Raw genomic sequence first — 17,608 nt, forward strand, 5'->3', positions numbered from 1 at the left:
CTAGACGCGCCATTTGGAATTACATCCACGTGCAAATCAAAGAAAGTTGATTGCTTTGAAGAATGTAATGCAGAGATGCCCTGGAGTGTTACATCGGCAAGAATAGGAACTATCGCTTGATTCTGAAATAGTTAACCAGAATAGTCGATGGAGTCAACCAGCTCCACATATTACAGATGCAAAATTTCAAATCCTCTAAAGTTGAAAACGATGTAACCTCATATGCAAAATGATATTGCTTATGGTATACATGAGAATAGATGGAGAAGTCTGGTTTGGGAGCAACGTCAGACATGTTAACCCTGTAAATGATCCAAAAATTAACTAAGTCTCTGAATAGATATAAGTTATACATATTGATATGTATTGGCATCTACTGTATTGCACGATACATACTAAGAGCGCAGGCTATATGTAGTACGTACTGGTATGTAACATGTAGAATAACTAAGTCTTTGAATTCCTATATGTTATACATATTGATATGTATTGGCATCTACTGTATTTTAGTAAGATATATTTGCAGGCTATATGCAGTACGTATTGGTATGTAACATGTAGAATATATTTTACAACATATCAATATTTTTTGAGTTTCATCTTCTATAAATAGAAGAACTGCAGCTATATCAAAAAGAGAATACAAAATTACTACACGATCTATCTAATAAAACAACCTATATCAAAAAATACAGTACAACAAACCTATATCAGATTACAAAGAAACTAAAACAGAACAGCAGCAGAGAAAAGGTGATTATAGTAACATACCTTGTTCGAATCTGAGATTAACCTAATTCGATTTTAAGATACCTAATTGAAACACACAAAAATCACAATGTAAATCGAACAGAAACTGAATTGAACAATGTAAATCATCACAAAACTGAAATCATAAAAGAAAGATAACAATGTACATCATAGACAACTATTCTGATAGAAATCAGATCAGAATAAACCTAATTATTCATCAACATTCCAAGAACAACAGCAGAGGAAGATGATTTACGAGATAAATACCTTGTTCGAATCGGATTTCGAAGCACAGATGATTTACGAGATAATAGCTGTGATGAGCCTAATTGAAAGACGCTATCAGATACTGTGATGAACCAAAATGCAGGAGCAGAGAAAACCAAAGAGAAACAAATCTGAGATGAAAAAAAAGAGAAAGAAACTGAATTTGATTTGTTCGTGGAGTTGCAAAAAGGGTATTTTTGGTAGTTTTGAAAAACTTGTCTTGTGTGACCCGCACGTTTTGGACTAGGGAATAAATATTCTGTCCAAAAACATGTTTTTGGACCAGCGGATAATTTTATTCTAGGGGTGGATTAGAGAGTAACCGGTACTGGGTTTCCTGGACTACCTAGTAATTCCTATATAAATTTTGAGAGATTTACTGTTTAGTCCAGAAAACCCGACCCGGATTACTGGTTGGTCCAACGGGATATAACAATTAATGGCTAGTCCAATAAAGTTTAAACACATGTTATTTTACCTATATGCCCTGGACCACATGATGTGTACAGTTTCCGTCCGTTTTCTTTTCAGTTTTTTTCCAGTTGCATTCTCTATCTCTTCTGCAACCTAAATTGAAAAACGCAAACTGCTTCGTCTTTCTTCATATATCAGAAAACTGCTCCCGCCTCTCTTCTGCAACCTAACTCAATGGATTAATCACCATTTTCAGAAAAATATCGAAAAATCACCATTACCAGAAACAGAAACTGCTTCTTCTTTCAGTATCTGACCTAATTTTCATTAAATTCAATTGAAGAAGAAATGGGTACAAGTAGAAAAATTAAGAGGACGATTACAGAAGAAATTACTGAAGTATCTCCATCACCAGTGAAAAGAAGAAAGAAATCTGACGATGATTCACCAACATAAGCGTCCCCTGCTTCTAAATCTCCTACACTATTGAAAAGAAGAAGGAAATATGTCGATGATTCAGCAACAGAAACCTCCCCTACTGCTAAATCTCGTACACCAGTGAAAAGAAGAAGGAAGTCTACCGATGATTCACCAACATGAACTTCCCCTGCTGCTAAATCTCCAACAACAAGAAGTATGAGTAAGGTTCCTCAGGAAAAAGGTAAATCAAATCAAAAACAAAGACTAATATGTACTTCATATTGACATGCAATATTCCCAAAACCTAAAATATGTACCGTTACATATTGAAATGTAGTGTTGTTTAACTAATACATACTAAAATTTAGTATGTCAATTTATATGTGTACTACATATCAATATGTTGTCTGCAATTTGTACTTCATTTTGACAAGTTATATGTTGTACCATACTGATATGTAATGTGTACAAAACTTTTTGATATGTAGTCTGCAATTTGTACTTCATTTTGACAAGTTATATGAGTAAAGTTCCTCAGGAAAAAGGTAAATCAAATCAAAAACAAAGCCTAATATGTACTTCATATTGACATGCAATATTCCCAAAACCTAAAATATGTACTGTTACATATTGAAATGTAGTGTTGTTTAACTAATACATACTAAAATTTAGTATGTCAATTTATATGTGTACTACATATCAATATGTTGTCCGCAATTTGTACTTCATTTTTACAAGTTATATGTTGTACCATACTGATATGTAATGTGTACAAAACTAATGGTTTAAAAAACAGCAAAAACCAAAGGAAAGAAAGCAGATGCTGCTCCTGAAGCAAAAAGCAAAAGAAAAATAGCAGCGGCAACTACTAAAGCAAAAGGAAAAAAAGTGACAAAGGCTGCTACTCCTTCACCACCAGCAAAGGGGAACAAAGCACTTGTCCTTAGAGCTGCTACTCCTTCTCCAAAAGGAAAGGGAAAAGCAAAAAGGGGGAAAGAAAAAGCGCTCCTGAAAGAAGGTTTGTAATGTTAAAACTGAAGATAATTCTTAATAATACCAGTATGTTGTGGTACATATGTAGTTATCAGTATGTAGTTATAAAATTACCAGTATGTTGTGGTATTTGATATGTAGTTGTTTCATGTTCATGGTAGATACATTAACTACATATTTGATATGGTGTAGGGGAAGAGAAGGGGAAGAAAGCAGTTGCCTTGAGAGCTGCTACTCCTTCACCAAAAACAAAAGGGGGGAAAGAAAATGTAGAAGGTATGTAGTACAACTACATATAAGAACAAAGCGTATGAATAATATGTATCCTTAATAACATATGTTTATGAGTATGTAATGATGCATTGTTGTGCTTGTTTTTGGTATTACATTTTACTTATCAAAGCAGATACATATGCCATACGTACTATTACAAATCGATATGTAGTTAACATAATACGTAGTGGTATCTACTATTATATATCCATATGCAGAGGTAAATAATTATACTCTGATAACATATTAGATAAAAATTTGTAGAGGTAGATACTAATATTCTCGTATGTACTGTTAATAATATGTAGTTTCAAGACTTGGTAGATATTACAACTACATATTGATGATGTAACTACATATTTGATATACCATATTGATATGTACTGTAATAGTTTTTGGTTCTTGTTATTGTGTAGGTGCTAATAAGCGTAAGAAAGGAGATGGAAAACCACGAAGTTTATACCGTGGCGGTTTCAGGGGCTTGTGGGGGCTTGCGAAGACTATTAGGACCACTAAGAAGGTTATTGCGAAGTCCACTGAAAACCTTGAGTTGCGTGAGTTGCAGCTGAAGATGATTTCTGAAGCATCATTCGGTAACCTGTTCCTAATGTTCTGGTACACAAGATTTGAGTTGGAACATTGGTTGAAGATTGAAGATGCAATGACGAAAATGTTACGCTGTTACGTTAGGGGTCAAGATCCAAACAAGCTTAGATTTGTCTTTAAAAGGCATGGCCAACCGAATGAGCTAGTATCCACACCAGAAGAAATGGCACTTATTTATGGGATTCCGAGAATTCCAAATAGGGAATATCTTGATTATAGGCTTACACAAGTCAATAAAAAAAGTGGATGGCATGAAACAAAATTTTTCAAAAGGACTTTTCCTACTGATATGAAAGCTGGTGATAAAGTGACTAGGCCAATGATTGTGAAGGCAATCTTGAATATCCTTAAACGAACACCAATTAATCTGAAAAAGAAGAAGTCTGATGAAGAGTCTCTGCAAAGCGTGGGTGATCAATCAAATGAAGATTCTGAAGAACACGAGGAAGACGAGGAAGATGCCGAAGATCTTGTTAGGATTATCTGCCTGTATATGTGCACTTCATTATTTTTCGCTACAAGTGATGCAAACGCTTTGACTGAAAAATATATTGGTTTCGTTCTTGATCTTGAGAAGGCTAAGAATATTTCATGGCCTGACCTCATCCATTCTCATTTAGAGAAAGAGCTGAATGAAAACGTGAAATCCGTAGAACGCACAAATGGTTTTGTTATTTATTTGTTGGTAAGAATCTATTTATTTGTTTATTCTACTTCAAAATGTTTTTGTTTTATGTGTTTTCTACATTTTGATAGTATATCTAATACTGCATATCAATATTTTGCAGCCATGGTTTGCGGAGCATACCCATTTGGTGGCGCCCGAGGATATAGTGACAGAACCTGCAGGAATGTATGTGCCAAGACTGGCTAGGTGGAATCATATAAAGATATGTGCTGAGTTCCTAAAGGATATTGATCTTTCTGAGTATCAGGTAAACTTGCCGCACATATTTTGTCATAATAAAAATATATATTGATAAGCATATCAGTACGTAGTCTAAGTAGCATATTAATATCTATCTGTGACATATCAATATGTAGTGGTATCTACCATTACATATTGATATGTAACAGTACATTCTTGTATACCACTATCTATCTGTTACATATCAATATCTATCTGTTACTTATCAATATGTAGTGGTATCTACCATTACATATTGATATGTAACAGTACATTCTTGTAGTGGAACATATTTATATGTAACAGTGTATTCTTGTGGTAGTAGACATAGCAAAAACTCAATCTAAGTAGGTTTTTGTTGACAGTTTCAATTGATTTTTGCAGGTTGATCAACTTGAAGTTAGGCAGGAAGCAGCAAAGGAGTTTCTTACAACTATGCTAGAAACGAAGTCTTCAGTTGTAGTTAATTCGCAATTGCATGATATGCATGGTGATACTGGATTTCAATGCCACCACCAACTTTAAGATAATCTATGATCTCTGCTGGTGTTATGCGAGGGTTGTGCCTGACCATCTCATGAATTAGACTGTTCATGAGTTTTTTTGTAACTCTTGGATTCTTCAACATATAACCACCGCCACAGGTGTGCCTTCCTACCTATTCCTTTATCTTAAAAACATCAATAGAACTACCAATGGCAGTTGCGTGAAGCTTCCATGAACAACCTTTCACACTACATACGGCGGTGAATCTCTCAAGGTCATTCTTCTTCTTAATTACCTCATATCCAGTTCTCATGCAGTATTTTTGGCATGCTATACGTACGACATCAACACCACCATAGAATAATTGATCTGTATCATCAAAAATCTTATCCCAACCATCTGAAAAAAACACTCTTGGGACTTCTTTACCTTCTTTCAAATAACTATTCTTTGCACTGACAACTAAGTTTGCATTACTGTCAACTTCCATACGCCTAGACGCGCCATTTAAAATTACATCCACGTGCAAATCAAAGAAAGCTGATTGCTTTGAAGAATGTAATGCAGAGATGCCCTGGAGTGTTACATCGGCAAGAATAGGAACTACCGCTTGATTCTGGAAATAGTTAACCAGAATAGTCGATGGAGTCAACCAGCTCCACATATTACAGATGCAAAATTTCAAATCCTCTAAAGTTGAAAACGATGTAACCTCATATGCAAAATGATATTGCTTATGGTATACATGAGAATAGATGGAGAAGTCTCTGAATTCCTATACGTTATACATATTGATATGTATTGGAATCTACTGTATTTTAGTAAGATATATTTGCAGGCTATATGCAGTACGTATTGGTATGTAACATGTGGAATATATTTTACAACATATCAATATTTTTTGAGTTTCATCTTCTATAAATAGAAGAACTGCAGCTATATCTAAAAGAGAATACAAAATTACTACACGATCTATCTAACAAAACAACCTATATCAAAAAATACAGTAAAACAAACCTATATCAGATTACAAAGAAACTAAAAGAGAACAGCAGCAGAGAAAAGGTGATTATAGTAACATACCTTGTTCGAATCTGAGATTAACCTAATTCGATTTTAAGATACCTAATTGAAACACACAAAAATCACAATGTAAATCGAACGGAAACTGAATTGAACAATGTAAATCATCACAAAACTGAAATCATAAAAGAAAGATAACAATGTACATCATAGACAACTATTCTGATAGAAATCGGATCAGAATAAACCTAATTATTCATCAACATTCCAAGAACAACAACAGAGGAAGATGATTTACGAGATAAATACCTTGTTCGAATCTGATTTCGAAGCACAGATGATTTACGAGATAATAGCTGTGATGAGCCTAATTGAAAGACGCTACCAGATACTGTGATGAACCAAAACGCAAGAGCAGAGAAAACCAAAGAGAAACAAATCTGAGATGAAAAAAAGAGAAAGAAACTGAATTTGATTTGTTCGTGGAGTTGCAGAAAGGATATTTTTGGTACTTTTGAAAAACTTGTCTTGTGTGACCCGCACGTTTTGGACTAGGGAATAAATATTCTGGTCTTTTTGGACCAGCGGATAATTTTATTCTAGGGGTGGATTAGAGAGTAACCGGTACTGGGTTTCCTGGACTACCTAGTAATTCCTAGATAATTTTTTTTTACTTTTAACCATATTTTTGGTTTGGTGTGATGTGACTTCGCCTCGCCCCATCATTCATTTTTATTTGGTGTCGAGGGGCTTCGCCACGCCTCGTGGCTTAGAATTTCTGATTTGGTGTGGCTCAGTTTCGCCTCTCCCCGTCCCAATGCATGTTTAGGATTTTTCATTTGTTGTGGCTCAGCTTCGCCTTGTCCGGTCTCAATGAATGCTTGGCTCGGCTTCGCCTCGCCACATCCCGATGTATGCTTAGAATTTTTGATTTGGTAAGTCGCACATTGCTTTTTACCTTAGGAATTTTGATTTGTCGTGGCTCGGCTTCGCCTCGCCCCGATGCAGGATTTTTGATTTGGGGTAACTCTTTCTTTTAGAATTGTATACATTCAGAGTATTTATGTAACCATAAAATTGTAAGATCTTTTTGAATTGTAAGAATTGTATACATTTCTTTTACAATTATTAATCTAGGTAGAGAGTTAAACTTGGTTTTAAGAAGAATGGAAATTTCTATAACCTGTAATCGTCTTGGTTTCAATTAACACTCCTCGCCCCATCCTGATGTCATGCTCAACTTACTTGGTCGGAGGAGGAAACAACTATATTCTTCTTGATAGGTTGAGTCTCAACCTGATTCTTCTCATATTCTGAAGACACATTTCTGTTATCGGCAGGTGCATTCAGTAATTTTAATATATGATTAGTAGCACTGCTTGAGAATAAGTAGCCTCAAAGAAGCACAACTTCACTTATAATTTGATTAATAATTTCAAGGGAAACTCAAAATGGGTGCATTTCTATCCAAAATGGATGAAGTTGAATATGTTCATCATTCACTGTTGGATAAATTGCTCCTTTCCATATTACCTTCTGTAAACCAACATATAAGTAGACAATCAAAATCAAACGTCGAAAACTTCACAGAATAAGAAACTGAACCCGCAAATAAGAAAAATGGATTTATTTTTTTGATCGAAAAAGATTAAAGGAAAGAACAACACTCCACAGTATAGTAGCAAATGCCAAATATTCATGAGCAAATTCTTTAAGCCCTTATGAGGTCTGCCAAATATTCATAAGAAATGTCATAATATAATTATCCTCGAAGATTCTGCGACTCTACTGCAGCTCTTGGACCTGAAAACAAAGTAAAGAAGAAAAGAGGATTCAGCTTATAAATAGCATAATAACCAAACAAAAACATTATAATTACATACATAAGAGGTGGGTTTTAGAATTTCAACAAGCTTGTAGCTATAAATAGCCATACGCGTTCTTAGCAACAAAAATCTAGATAGTAACCCGTGCTTCGCACCGGAAAGTGACCGTTTTGACGACGTTTTTGTTTGTTTATGCATTTAGATTCGTAATGTACCATTTGTAAAAGAGACATGCATAAAACTATATAAAGACATAATCGTATCAAAATAGCAATTTGAGCATTTTACTGTTGATTAACGAAAAGAAAAATACATGCATGACTGAACATTAACCCGTTGAACTAATAAGCTATTAAAAGTAAAGAAAACTATGTATGATAAGTACATAGATATTGTCATGCAGCTTCAAGAAAAATGTAATTTAGCATGAGATGTTCCATTATAGAACATACTTACAGAACTCATGATATTACTTATTGTACACGTTGTTAATGAGAGGTCCACCGCCATCCAATCTCATTATTTTATTTTATTTTGCTCGAGTATCCAATTTCATGATGGCTCCTAATAATATTTTAGTTGAGGTTGTGCATTATTAATGAATCCATGATCAGCTGGTCACTTACATGATCCACCATTCCACTTTCATTATGCCTCATACTGGTATCGTGGTCATGTTGTTTGTAACAGAAAGCTTGTCCTTGATGTGAGCATCGTCATGTGAAGAATGGAAGTGGTCTTCTAATACTGACATCCCGAGACCGAGGCCTTTCGTGATAGAGATTGGTTACTTGTAATTCCTAAAATTGAAATAGAACAACACCAAAATCAGTGTACCATAAAGTACTGAAATTAGACTACATAATTGGTAATGACCAACTAACAATGAAGGCAAAGAAATATAACTGTTGAATGCGACATGTTTCAAATAACTAAATGGCCTAATCTACCAACCGCCAATGAAATAAGGAAAGAATGTATTCAGGGAACAATGATCTCTTGCGATGCAACTTCCTAAAGGAACAACATAAAGGTTGAAGACATCAAACATCTCATATGGCAAATGGAGATTATTAATTTCCTCATTTGCACAATGTTGCGCCCTTGCTGAAGCAATATAAATACTCCTAATGGATGTGAAATAGAAGAGCTTGGATGGACCCAAACTGGTCACAGTATCTCCTAATAGATTATCTCTAACACCATTTAAAACATGGCAATATATATTTCCTTCAAACCGATGACTAATATGGTTCATTGAAACCCATAGATATTAGTCTGTGTAACTTTACTATTCCTTGAGGAATAAGTGTACTTATACATAGTAAAAATTACCAATTTATATATGATACCACATAAATAAAACTCTCTTAAGCACAGTCTCCATGAAATCCATTTAACCCTTTTGCTGTATTCCTTAGTTTAGAATTTCAAAAGTTGTCTCCTGAAAACGAAGTATATGTGAACACCACATGTAAATTCCTTAATGAAAAGCATTGAATAATTTAGATATTCGGGGTATACCTTCATAAACTTCAGCAGAAAGTTTGTCTATCTTACTCTTGAAGTCCTTCAATTCTCCATGGATTTCATTGCATCTCCCATCTCTTCTTGAGACTTTTTCTGCTGGTCCTTGTCTGGTTCCTAATGGAATATGGATGCAGTAGTTAGCAATAAAATTCTGATGCAATTGGTTCCAAAGATTTTCATAAAATTCTAGTGTTAAGTAAGAAATTAGTAGACACAACGGAAATGCACGCATACATATCAAATGCTTGATTACCTCTTACTTACCAGGTCGGTTGGATTTTCTTCTACCATGTCAGATTGAAGAATATTTAGTACGACGTTCTTCCATAGTTAACTGCAAAAATAATTATATTTATGGGAAAAATATTTGCAGAATACTGTTAACAAAAAATATTCATTCAAACAACAAACTTCATAAATAGGCCAACTGTAATTAAGTAATTTTCGGTACAAATGTTATTCACAACAAAATAACTTGGAAATCCAGGTGCTATAAAATGAAGCTTTAAAGACATATGAATACTATATATTGAGTATTATTGGGTGGTATATTTGCTACTCTAGGATTGAGATTTTATTTAAAATTACTAAAGAATGAAATTAGCACCCTGCAACATCTTCAATACATAAACACCTGCATTACATGAGCACAAAAGAAACCCAATTTAATAGATAGTGTGTAACGTACTTCAACATCAAAATACATTGAAAGTATACGGTTGTTTCTGTTTGTGGTTACTGGGCAGAACTTCTCCACCGCTGCTACAATCTGTACCCACCATATTCTGTTTTAAAAAAATTATGTGAGATATGAAGGTAATGTCATTATTCCAGTATAAAAACTTTCTTGGCCGCGAAGGAAAGAAGAAATTAGAGCATCTTACACTCCAATACTGAACTTCTCATTCCATGCACTCAAATAGTGAACTTCTCATTCCCAGCAATGATTTCCACATTCAACCATTCACACACACGTTTTCAAAAATCCCCAACCATTGTCGATGGCAACATTCATCTCAACTTTGATATCCATGGCTTCACCAACAACTGCAAATAGAATGGCATAGTTAATCCCTTGTCTTCTCTAATCCGGATCAAAACTTTAGTAAATTGTGACGAAGTCTAATAGATCTTAATTGCATATGAAATACCTTATGAAGCAAAATAGAAATCCTGAGCTTCCTAGCAAGCATGGTTCTAGTCTAACGTAAGTCTGGTATTTCATTGGGAACAACCATGGTACCTATGATTAAGTGCACAACAGAATACCTCAACCGAAGCCCATTGCACCACTTAATTGTCATTTTCTGCTGCCTGTCAAAAATAAAAATGATCCCTGATCCACTTTCCGATCAAACTGAAGTTTAAGAACACAAACAAAACCAAATTTATAACTGCAATTTTATTAACATAAAAAAAACGCCAAAAAGGTTTTAATATGAAACAATATTTCATATAAGAATAAAAAAATTGTTTACCCATGACAACACATTGACAGATTGCTGCAACGGATTGTCCTTCTCCACCACAAAATCATAACGTAAGATTACATCAACATATCACAAAACAAAATCAAAAGCTTATAGAATTTGCAGCAAAAACCCCAGCTTGAAAGAATAAAAAATACCCACCTTTGACATTGTAATGTGTTTTACGGGAGAAAACCTTAATCGCAATAACCTAGTATCAGGTGCACGATAAAAATTGAATAGCAAAAACGAACTAACAGTTTTCTTGGTTAGGTTAAAAATTAAAAACCCATTTGATTAGAACCCTAAATCGAAACCAAAAAAAAATAAAAGAAAAAGAACAAACCCTAATTAAAATATTGTTCAGACGGATATATCTTCACTTGCAAAAACACTTCTTTGTGCTTAAACCTTTACCTGCGATATTAAAAAAAATAGATAAGCAGGGATAACGGAGAAGAAAGAATGAAAAGGGGGAGAAGTGAGGAGGATCGAGTGAGAAGATAAAGTTATGGGTTGAAGAAGAAGCAAACCCTAATATTGTTTTTCTTTGTTTTTTTTTCTTTTTGTTTTTTTTTCTTTTCTTCGAGATAATAAATAAATAAATTTTTTTTATTTCTTAAAAAAAAAACCTTGTTTTTCTCTCCTTTGAGGAAAAGTGGAACGGAGCAATTCCGTGAATGGGTGACGGTCACCGTTGAACGTGGAGCCTGAGGAACTTAGGATTTTAAAGGAGTTAGATTTGCCAAGGAAGTCATGGAGAACACATTCCTAAAATAAACAAGATACCTCGAGTCCGCGCAAATCTTTTTTCCGCAGAGAACTGATTTAGGAAACTACCATGGTGTTTCCTCGAGCCAACATCTAAAAACTCTCAGTCCATGCACTCAAGAGCATGCACAATTCTAAACCGTCCGATTTCACATCCACATATTACGACGGTTTAAAGGTGCATGTTCTTTGTGCTTAACAGTATAGCTTTTACAATTCAAGTTGAGCCATACTGTAGAGATTGATCATCTCTCATTTTGTTAACTGTGATGTAATTTATATTAATAGGAACGGTAACAAAGTTGCAGACTGTATCCCAAAGTTCGCCAGGAAAACTAGACCTAAAAAGTAAGAGGAAATTGTACAGCAAATTTCCAGACTTCATGCAGGAAAAGTTGCAGAATGACATTATCCACGCAACTAATTAAGATTATCTAATGAGTTTGCGCTGAATAAAAACAAAAAACAACTATTGGCTCAAAGTTAGGTTGGTATTCTTCTAAGTGAATCATGCCTGTACTCCCGCTTCAATCCAGCAAACCACCTCATTCTTCCATATCTTCAGAAAGTGGATCGTCCACCTCACTTCCACTGCTTTTAACATCATCACTGTCACTAGATGCTGACATCTTCTCCACGGAGATGTTATCTAGATCGTACTTTTGGAATTTCACTTTGGCACCCTCGTTAGTCATTTTCCCTTCTTTGCGCTTTCTTGTCTTTTCATTTGATGCTTGGATTTGACGAGCAGCAGCTACAAAAGCAGCATCCACGCTATCGATCATCTCTTGATCATCTTCATCTTTGGCTTCCTCTGCTCCACCTTTGGTATCAATGAAGAAGAGATCTTCGTCTGCCACCTTGCTGTTTGACTTGAATGTTGACTCGTCATACTTCATTTTAGACATATCAAGCACTAACTTGGCGCGTAATTTTGACATTTGTGGATCAAATACTTGCACTCCTTTCTGCTCTATGTTCAATAGCCAATCTAAAAATAGTTCCAGACAGCAAATTATTAAATGTTATGGATGAAGAAAGGCAATTTGGAAAACTGAATAGAGGGTAATAACAAAAATAATCGCCAGTTAACTAAAATGACAGGAATGAAGATGCTTACTTATAAGAGTCTCAGGTGTAGTGATATTCAGTTTATTTGCATTTTGCTCTATCCCAATCTGATTAGAGGCCCACTTGACCAATTGAGATGGCAAAGGAGATCTAGAGAAAGCATTTATGTACGAAATAGCTTTTGTCTGATCCTTGTTGGACCTGCTCAAAGTAAGAAAATAATACAATATGAGTTGTTGAGGTTTAAGACAATGGAGTCGACAAAGCAACAATACGTGACAATCTAGAATATAACTACTATATCCTTCTCTCACCTGGCAGCCTGTGTGGCATCATGAATTACGATCAATTTTGTAATAGCAAGATTTTTCATGTAGTCAGCTGATGCCCCAGTTTCTCTGTCAGAATTAAGGAAGGAATAGTCCACCAGAATCACTGCATCAAACAGAATTTTTCGCAATAGAGCTTCATCTTCGGAACCCTGGAGAGTGAAAACAATAAAACCTACATTGTCAATAATCGCACTAACGAATCAAAGATAGTTCAGTACTTCATCATGCTTGTACAAAATGAGTTATCTGAAACTAAGTTTTTGAAACAAACATTTGCAAAAACATTCAAAGGGCACAAGCAAAAGAATTTACTTTCCTAGCTTTGGGGAACCCAATTTTAGCTAAAAAGAGCTAGCAAAACTTTATATAAGCTGTTATAGAGTCGAAGACATGAAGATACAGGACAAAGAGAAACCACAAAGCGGTAAGGGACAAAATTTCAACTTCAAAAATTGTAAAGTACAATATAACCACTATGACACAACGAACAAATTATTTCTTTGGGAAAATCAAACCTAATCCTGTACCCTACTATTAACAACAACAAAGAAACCCGCTTCCATAACGAGGCTGAATATACAAGTTCTTGGCACTTAGCATTGATGCAGATAGTTTTTACTTCCCTAAACTGAGAATGGCTATCTCCACGATAAGAAAATGTGACGGAAGCCATTAAGTAAAGAAAACAAAACAAAACAGACACGCTACAGTGACTTGTTTTAAGTACTTGATTATTTTCACGAAATCCACAATACGTAGGTGAAAGACTAAGAATCCAGTTCCAGAAACTAGACCGCAATTACATACTTGACAATAAGTTAACAACAAACAACTTGGTCTGTAGGGGCCTTCCTAGTCTCAGTGAAAGGGGAAATAATAAATACAGCAACACGACTTACCAGTATGGAAATGACAGGCAAAGCTGGCTCCAGCAACATCCTTAGAAGTATACCTGACAATCACCAACAAGAAACTACTAAGTACAAAGAGCATAACCAATAACCAAAAAACAAACAGGACGAGGATAACGATAACGCATAACATAAAACAGATACAGAAACATCCCCCCTAAGCAGCAAATTTGGTTGAGCCAAACATTGAGTTATCATTTTGCACACTAGAATGCCAACTAAGGTAATAATTTAAGAAACAAACATAAGGACTTACAAAACCTAAACTCACAACCGAAACAAGCAATAAGGCAATTATTTGGAAAAACCCATGATGTATATCAACAACAGGTCATTCCAAAATCAAACTAAGCAATGGCAATGTCACTACTATGCACAAAGAGCATAATCAATAAACAAAAAACAAACAAGACAAGGAAAACGTAAACATAAAACAGGTATAGAAACATCCCCTGAGCAGCAAATTTGATTGCGATAAACAAACATGGGGAATAACCAAAATGCACATTACAAAACCTAAACTCACAATCCAAGCAAGTAACAAGGCAATTATTTGGGGAAAACCCATGATATATATAAACAGGTCATTCCCAAAATCAAATTAAGCAATGGCAATGTCACATTCTTACTAAACATTGCTGATACCACAAAGCAATAACAGACCCAAAACAACTTAATTCTATTTTAACTCATAAGAAAATGAACAATCATCTCTCCAGTGCAAGAAAATGAAATAATTCACATACCGAAGAAGTAGCAGTTTCTGAAACCAGTTATTGAACCAACAACCCATGCCTTCAATTCTTTCTCCAAATCCCCCTTCGAAACACCATTACCAGCAGCACGACATTTCAAGCACAAACTCAGCAAAAATGCTTCAACAATAACAACCCCAGCAAGATAATCAACCTTAATCCCCTCCTCCTCACCACCAAAACCAACTCTAATCTCATCACTAACAAGAGGCAAAAACTCTCTCAAAACTTCATCTCTACCATTCTTACCCCCTTTAATAGTCCAAACCTTAACCAAATCCCCAAAACAAGATACAGATAAATCATCCCCACCATCGTCATTTCCCCCATTACAACCACAAATGCTAATATACCCAACAACACCATCTACTAACCCCTCAATCTCCCTCATCGCCTTCTTCTCTCGTACCCCAACGCTCTCGCCTTTCTTCGTCAACTCAGATACCAAATGATACAACTTAAACAAAACCGGAGCTAAAACAGCAATAGATTTCACCCCATTACATGGAGCAGAAGAAGCTGAAAGCAACTGAAACAAATCCCTAATTTCCAAAACTCGTCTAATCAAATCATCATCAGATTTGTTGCTTAGAAACTTCACACTAGAGTAAAACCAGATGGTTTCAAGTGGTGGGATGAGTCTTGATTGAAGAAAACGGAAGAAAATGGAAGTGAAACCAGAGAAATCTGTGTTTTTCTTTTTCTGAAATTCTTCTAAGAATCTATCTATTGATTCTTTTAACATGTTTTCGTAATGTTTACCTGTTAGTATGCCGTTTGATTGTGTTTCGATTTGAGCCATTGGAAGAGATTTATCAGAAACCCTAGAAAAATTTTTGAAAAGGGGGGAAAACTAATGAAGCCCGCGTAGAAAAGAGTAAAACCCTAGATTGTTGGGGTAGAAATGGAGAGAGAGTGGGGGAAGAAATAGAGAAAAGTCAAGGGTTTAGTGACTAGATTGGTCCGAGCTTTATTGTTGTTGTGCGGGTTAGAGCGAATGTGACCTGCTTGCCTGCCTCACTGCTTGGGGTTTTTTTCATAAAATTTTGATGGCACCACAGTTTCCCCGAAAAAAAAAAATATCATCCCTCGCGTTTTTCTATCTCATTGTACCAGTAAGACACGGCAATATCATTGATACTAACTGTGTAACTACAAAAAATTTGATAGCTAACATTCAAAGAAATCTAAAGGCTATAAAATTTTGGACCATCAGAAATATGACAAACTCAAATGACAAATAGTAAAGTAACGATGAGGTGGCGGCGATTTCAAAGGTGATTTTTTCAGATTTAGAAAACTCGAGTTTTTTTCCATGGAATCGTCATCCTTGCTTGATGCTGATGATCTACAGAGGAATTAGTGCAGGTCTCTTCAATTGTTGTTATATCAAGCTTGGGCACAACAGAGTTTCCTTCCTTGGTTGAAACTTATGGTTCTTACAGTGATAGCTTGGTAAACCCTAAAAATGGTGTTGATTCTCATATGGGTAGTGACGATGTTGTTAAGAAATCGGTTCCTAGCAACTCAATGATTATTTTACTTGGGAAAGAGGGGGTTTGTAAAGAATTCATTGGAACTGTTTCCAAATCCTAAATCAAAAGATTGGAGTACCCTCTTTCCTTATCCAAAGCCAATCACCTCTCAACCTCCAATGAAGTTCACTCCACCTATTGAGTTAAATGGTACGAGGGGGTGGATTATTCAACTATTGATTTCTCTGAAGGCATCAAACGATGTACATAGCATGTAGTGGGTTTTTTCGTGGGAAGAAGACTCTCATTCACATCAGTCAAGGATGTTGTGAGCAATCTCTGAAAACTCAAGAATGAGATGAGTTTCAAATTACATGGTAATTGTTCTTTCATCTTTGAATTTAAGAATGATGAAGACCATAGAAGATTGTTAGAGTTAGGCTCCTTCTACATCTCAAAGAGTCTCTTCACCGTGAGGCCATGGTCCAATTTGATAGAATCCTCGTTGCTAGTATTAGGACAATACCCATTTGGGCATCGATCTATGAGGTTCCTCTGCATATGTGGGAAAATGAAGGTTTGAGTTTAATTTCTATTTTCATTGGGAAACCTTTGCTTGCTGACGATTGCACACGTCAGAGAACAAGATTATCATATGCTTGGGTTTGTATTGGAGTGGATGTTGATTCCAATTACCCTGCGAGTATCCCCCTTTTGATTGACGGAAAGATTTCTTTGGAAATACCTATTAAATATCAATGGAAACCTCGAAAGTGTGAATCATGTATGGTATTTGGACATTCTTCCAACAACTGTGTTAGAGAACTATTAGGTCGAACTCGCAAGCGTTGCTATCTCAAGCTTGTTTGTAAAGTTTAGTTGCCAGAACTATAAGTCTTGATTTCTAGTCTACTTATAGCTAAGTCTCGAATTAGGATAGTAAGTGAAGTTGAGCATTAGGCTTCACGACGTTCATCGATTGAAGACGAAGAATTACTAAGGGGAGCTTGTGGAACTTCATCAACAAAAGGTATGTGGAGACTTGAACTCATCTATCACTCAAAAGTCTATCTACTTTATCTCCTATTTGAGACAAAAGTCGTTAAGATATATAGACTTCAATTATACACATTTGATATTTCGAGCTGAGTTTAACTCGCTTACATATTTCTCGAAATATGTGTTGGTAAGCTTTCGCTTTAACCAAGTTCATCTTATATTCTTGACGAAAGTCAAAAGATGATCATGTGAAAATAACCTTGTAACATCTTAAATGATTTGTGTGAGACAGTCGTTTGATGTAGACTCAGAATGTTTCGTATTGAT

The 17,608-nt window shown here is 35.3% G+C and overlaps 1 protein-coding gene across 1 annotated transcript; it reads right to left on the reverse strand.

Moving 5' to 3' along the window:
• Positions 1-11,993: 11,993 nt before the first annotated feature.
• Positions 11,994-15,741, reverse strand: LOC113349374. The gene is made up of 5 exons (XM_026593346.1): positions 14,799-15,741; positions 14,041-14,093; positions 13,124-13,290; positions 12,859-13,010; positions 11,994-12,729 (listed from the first exon to the last, which is right to left on the reverse strand). Exons 1-5 carry the CDS (start codon positions 15,607-15,609, stop codon positions 12,284-12,286), a joined length of 1,629 nt encoding a protein of 542 aa, XP_026449131.1. The 5' UTR covers positions 15,610-15,741; the 3' UTR covers positions 11,994-12,283.
• Between the last annotated feature and the right edge of the window lie 1,867 nt (positions 15,742-17,608).

Source organism: Papaver somniferum, chromosome 2 (assembly GCF_003573695.1).
Source record: "Papaver somniferum cultivar HN1 chromosome 2, ASM357369v1, whole genome shotgun sequence".
Classification (NCBI taxonomy): Eukaryota; Viridiplantae; Streptophyta; class Magnoliopsida; order Ranunculales; family Papaveraceae; genus Papaver; species Papaver somniferum.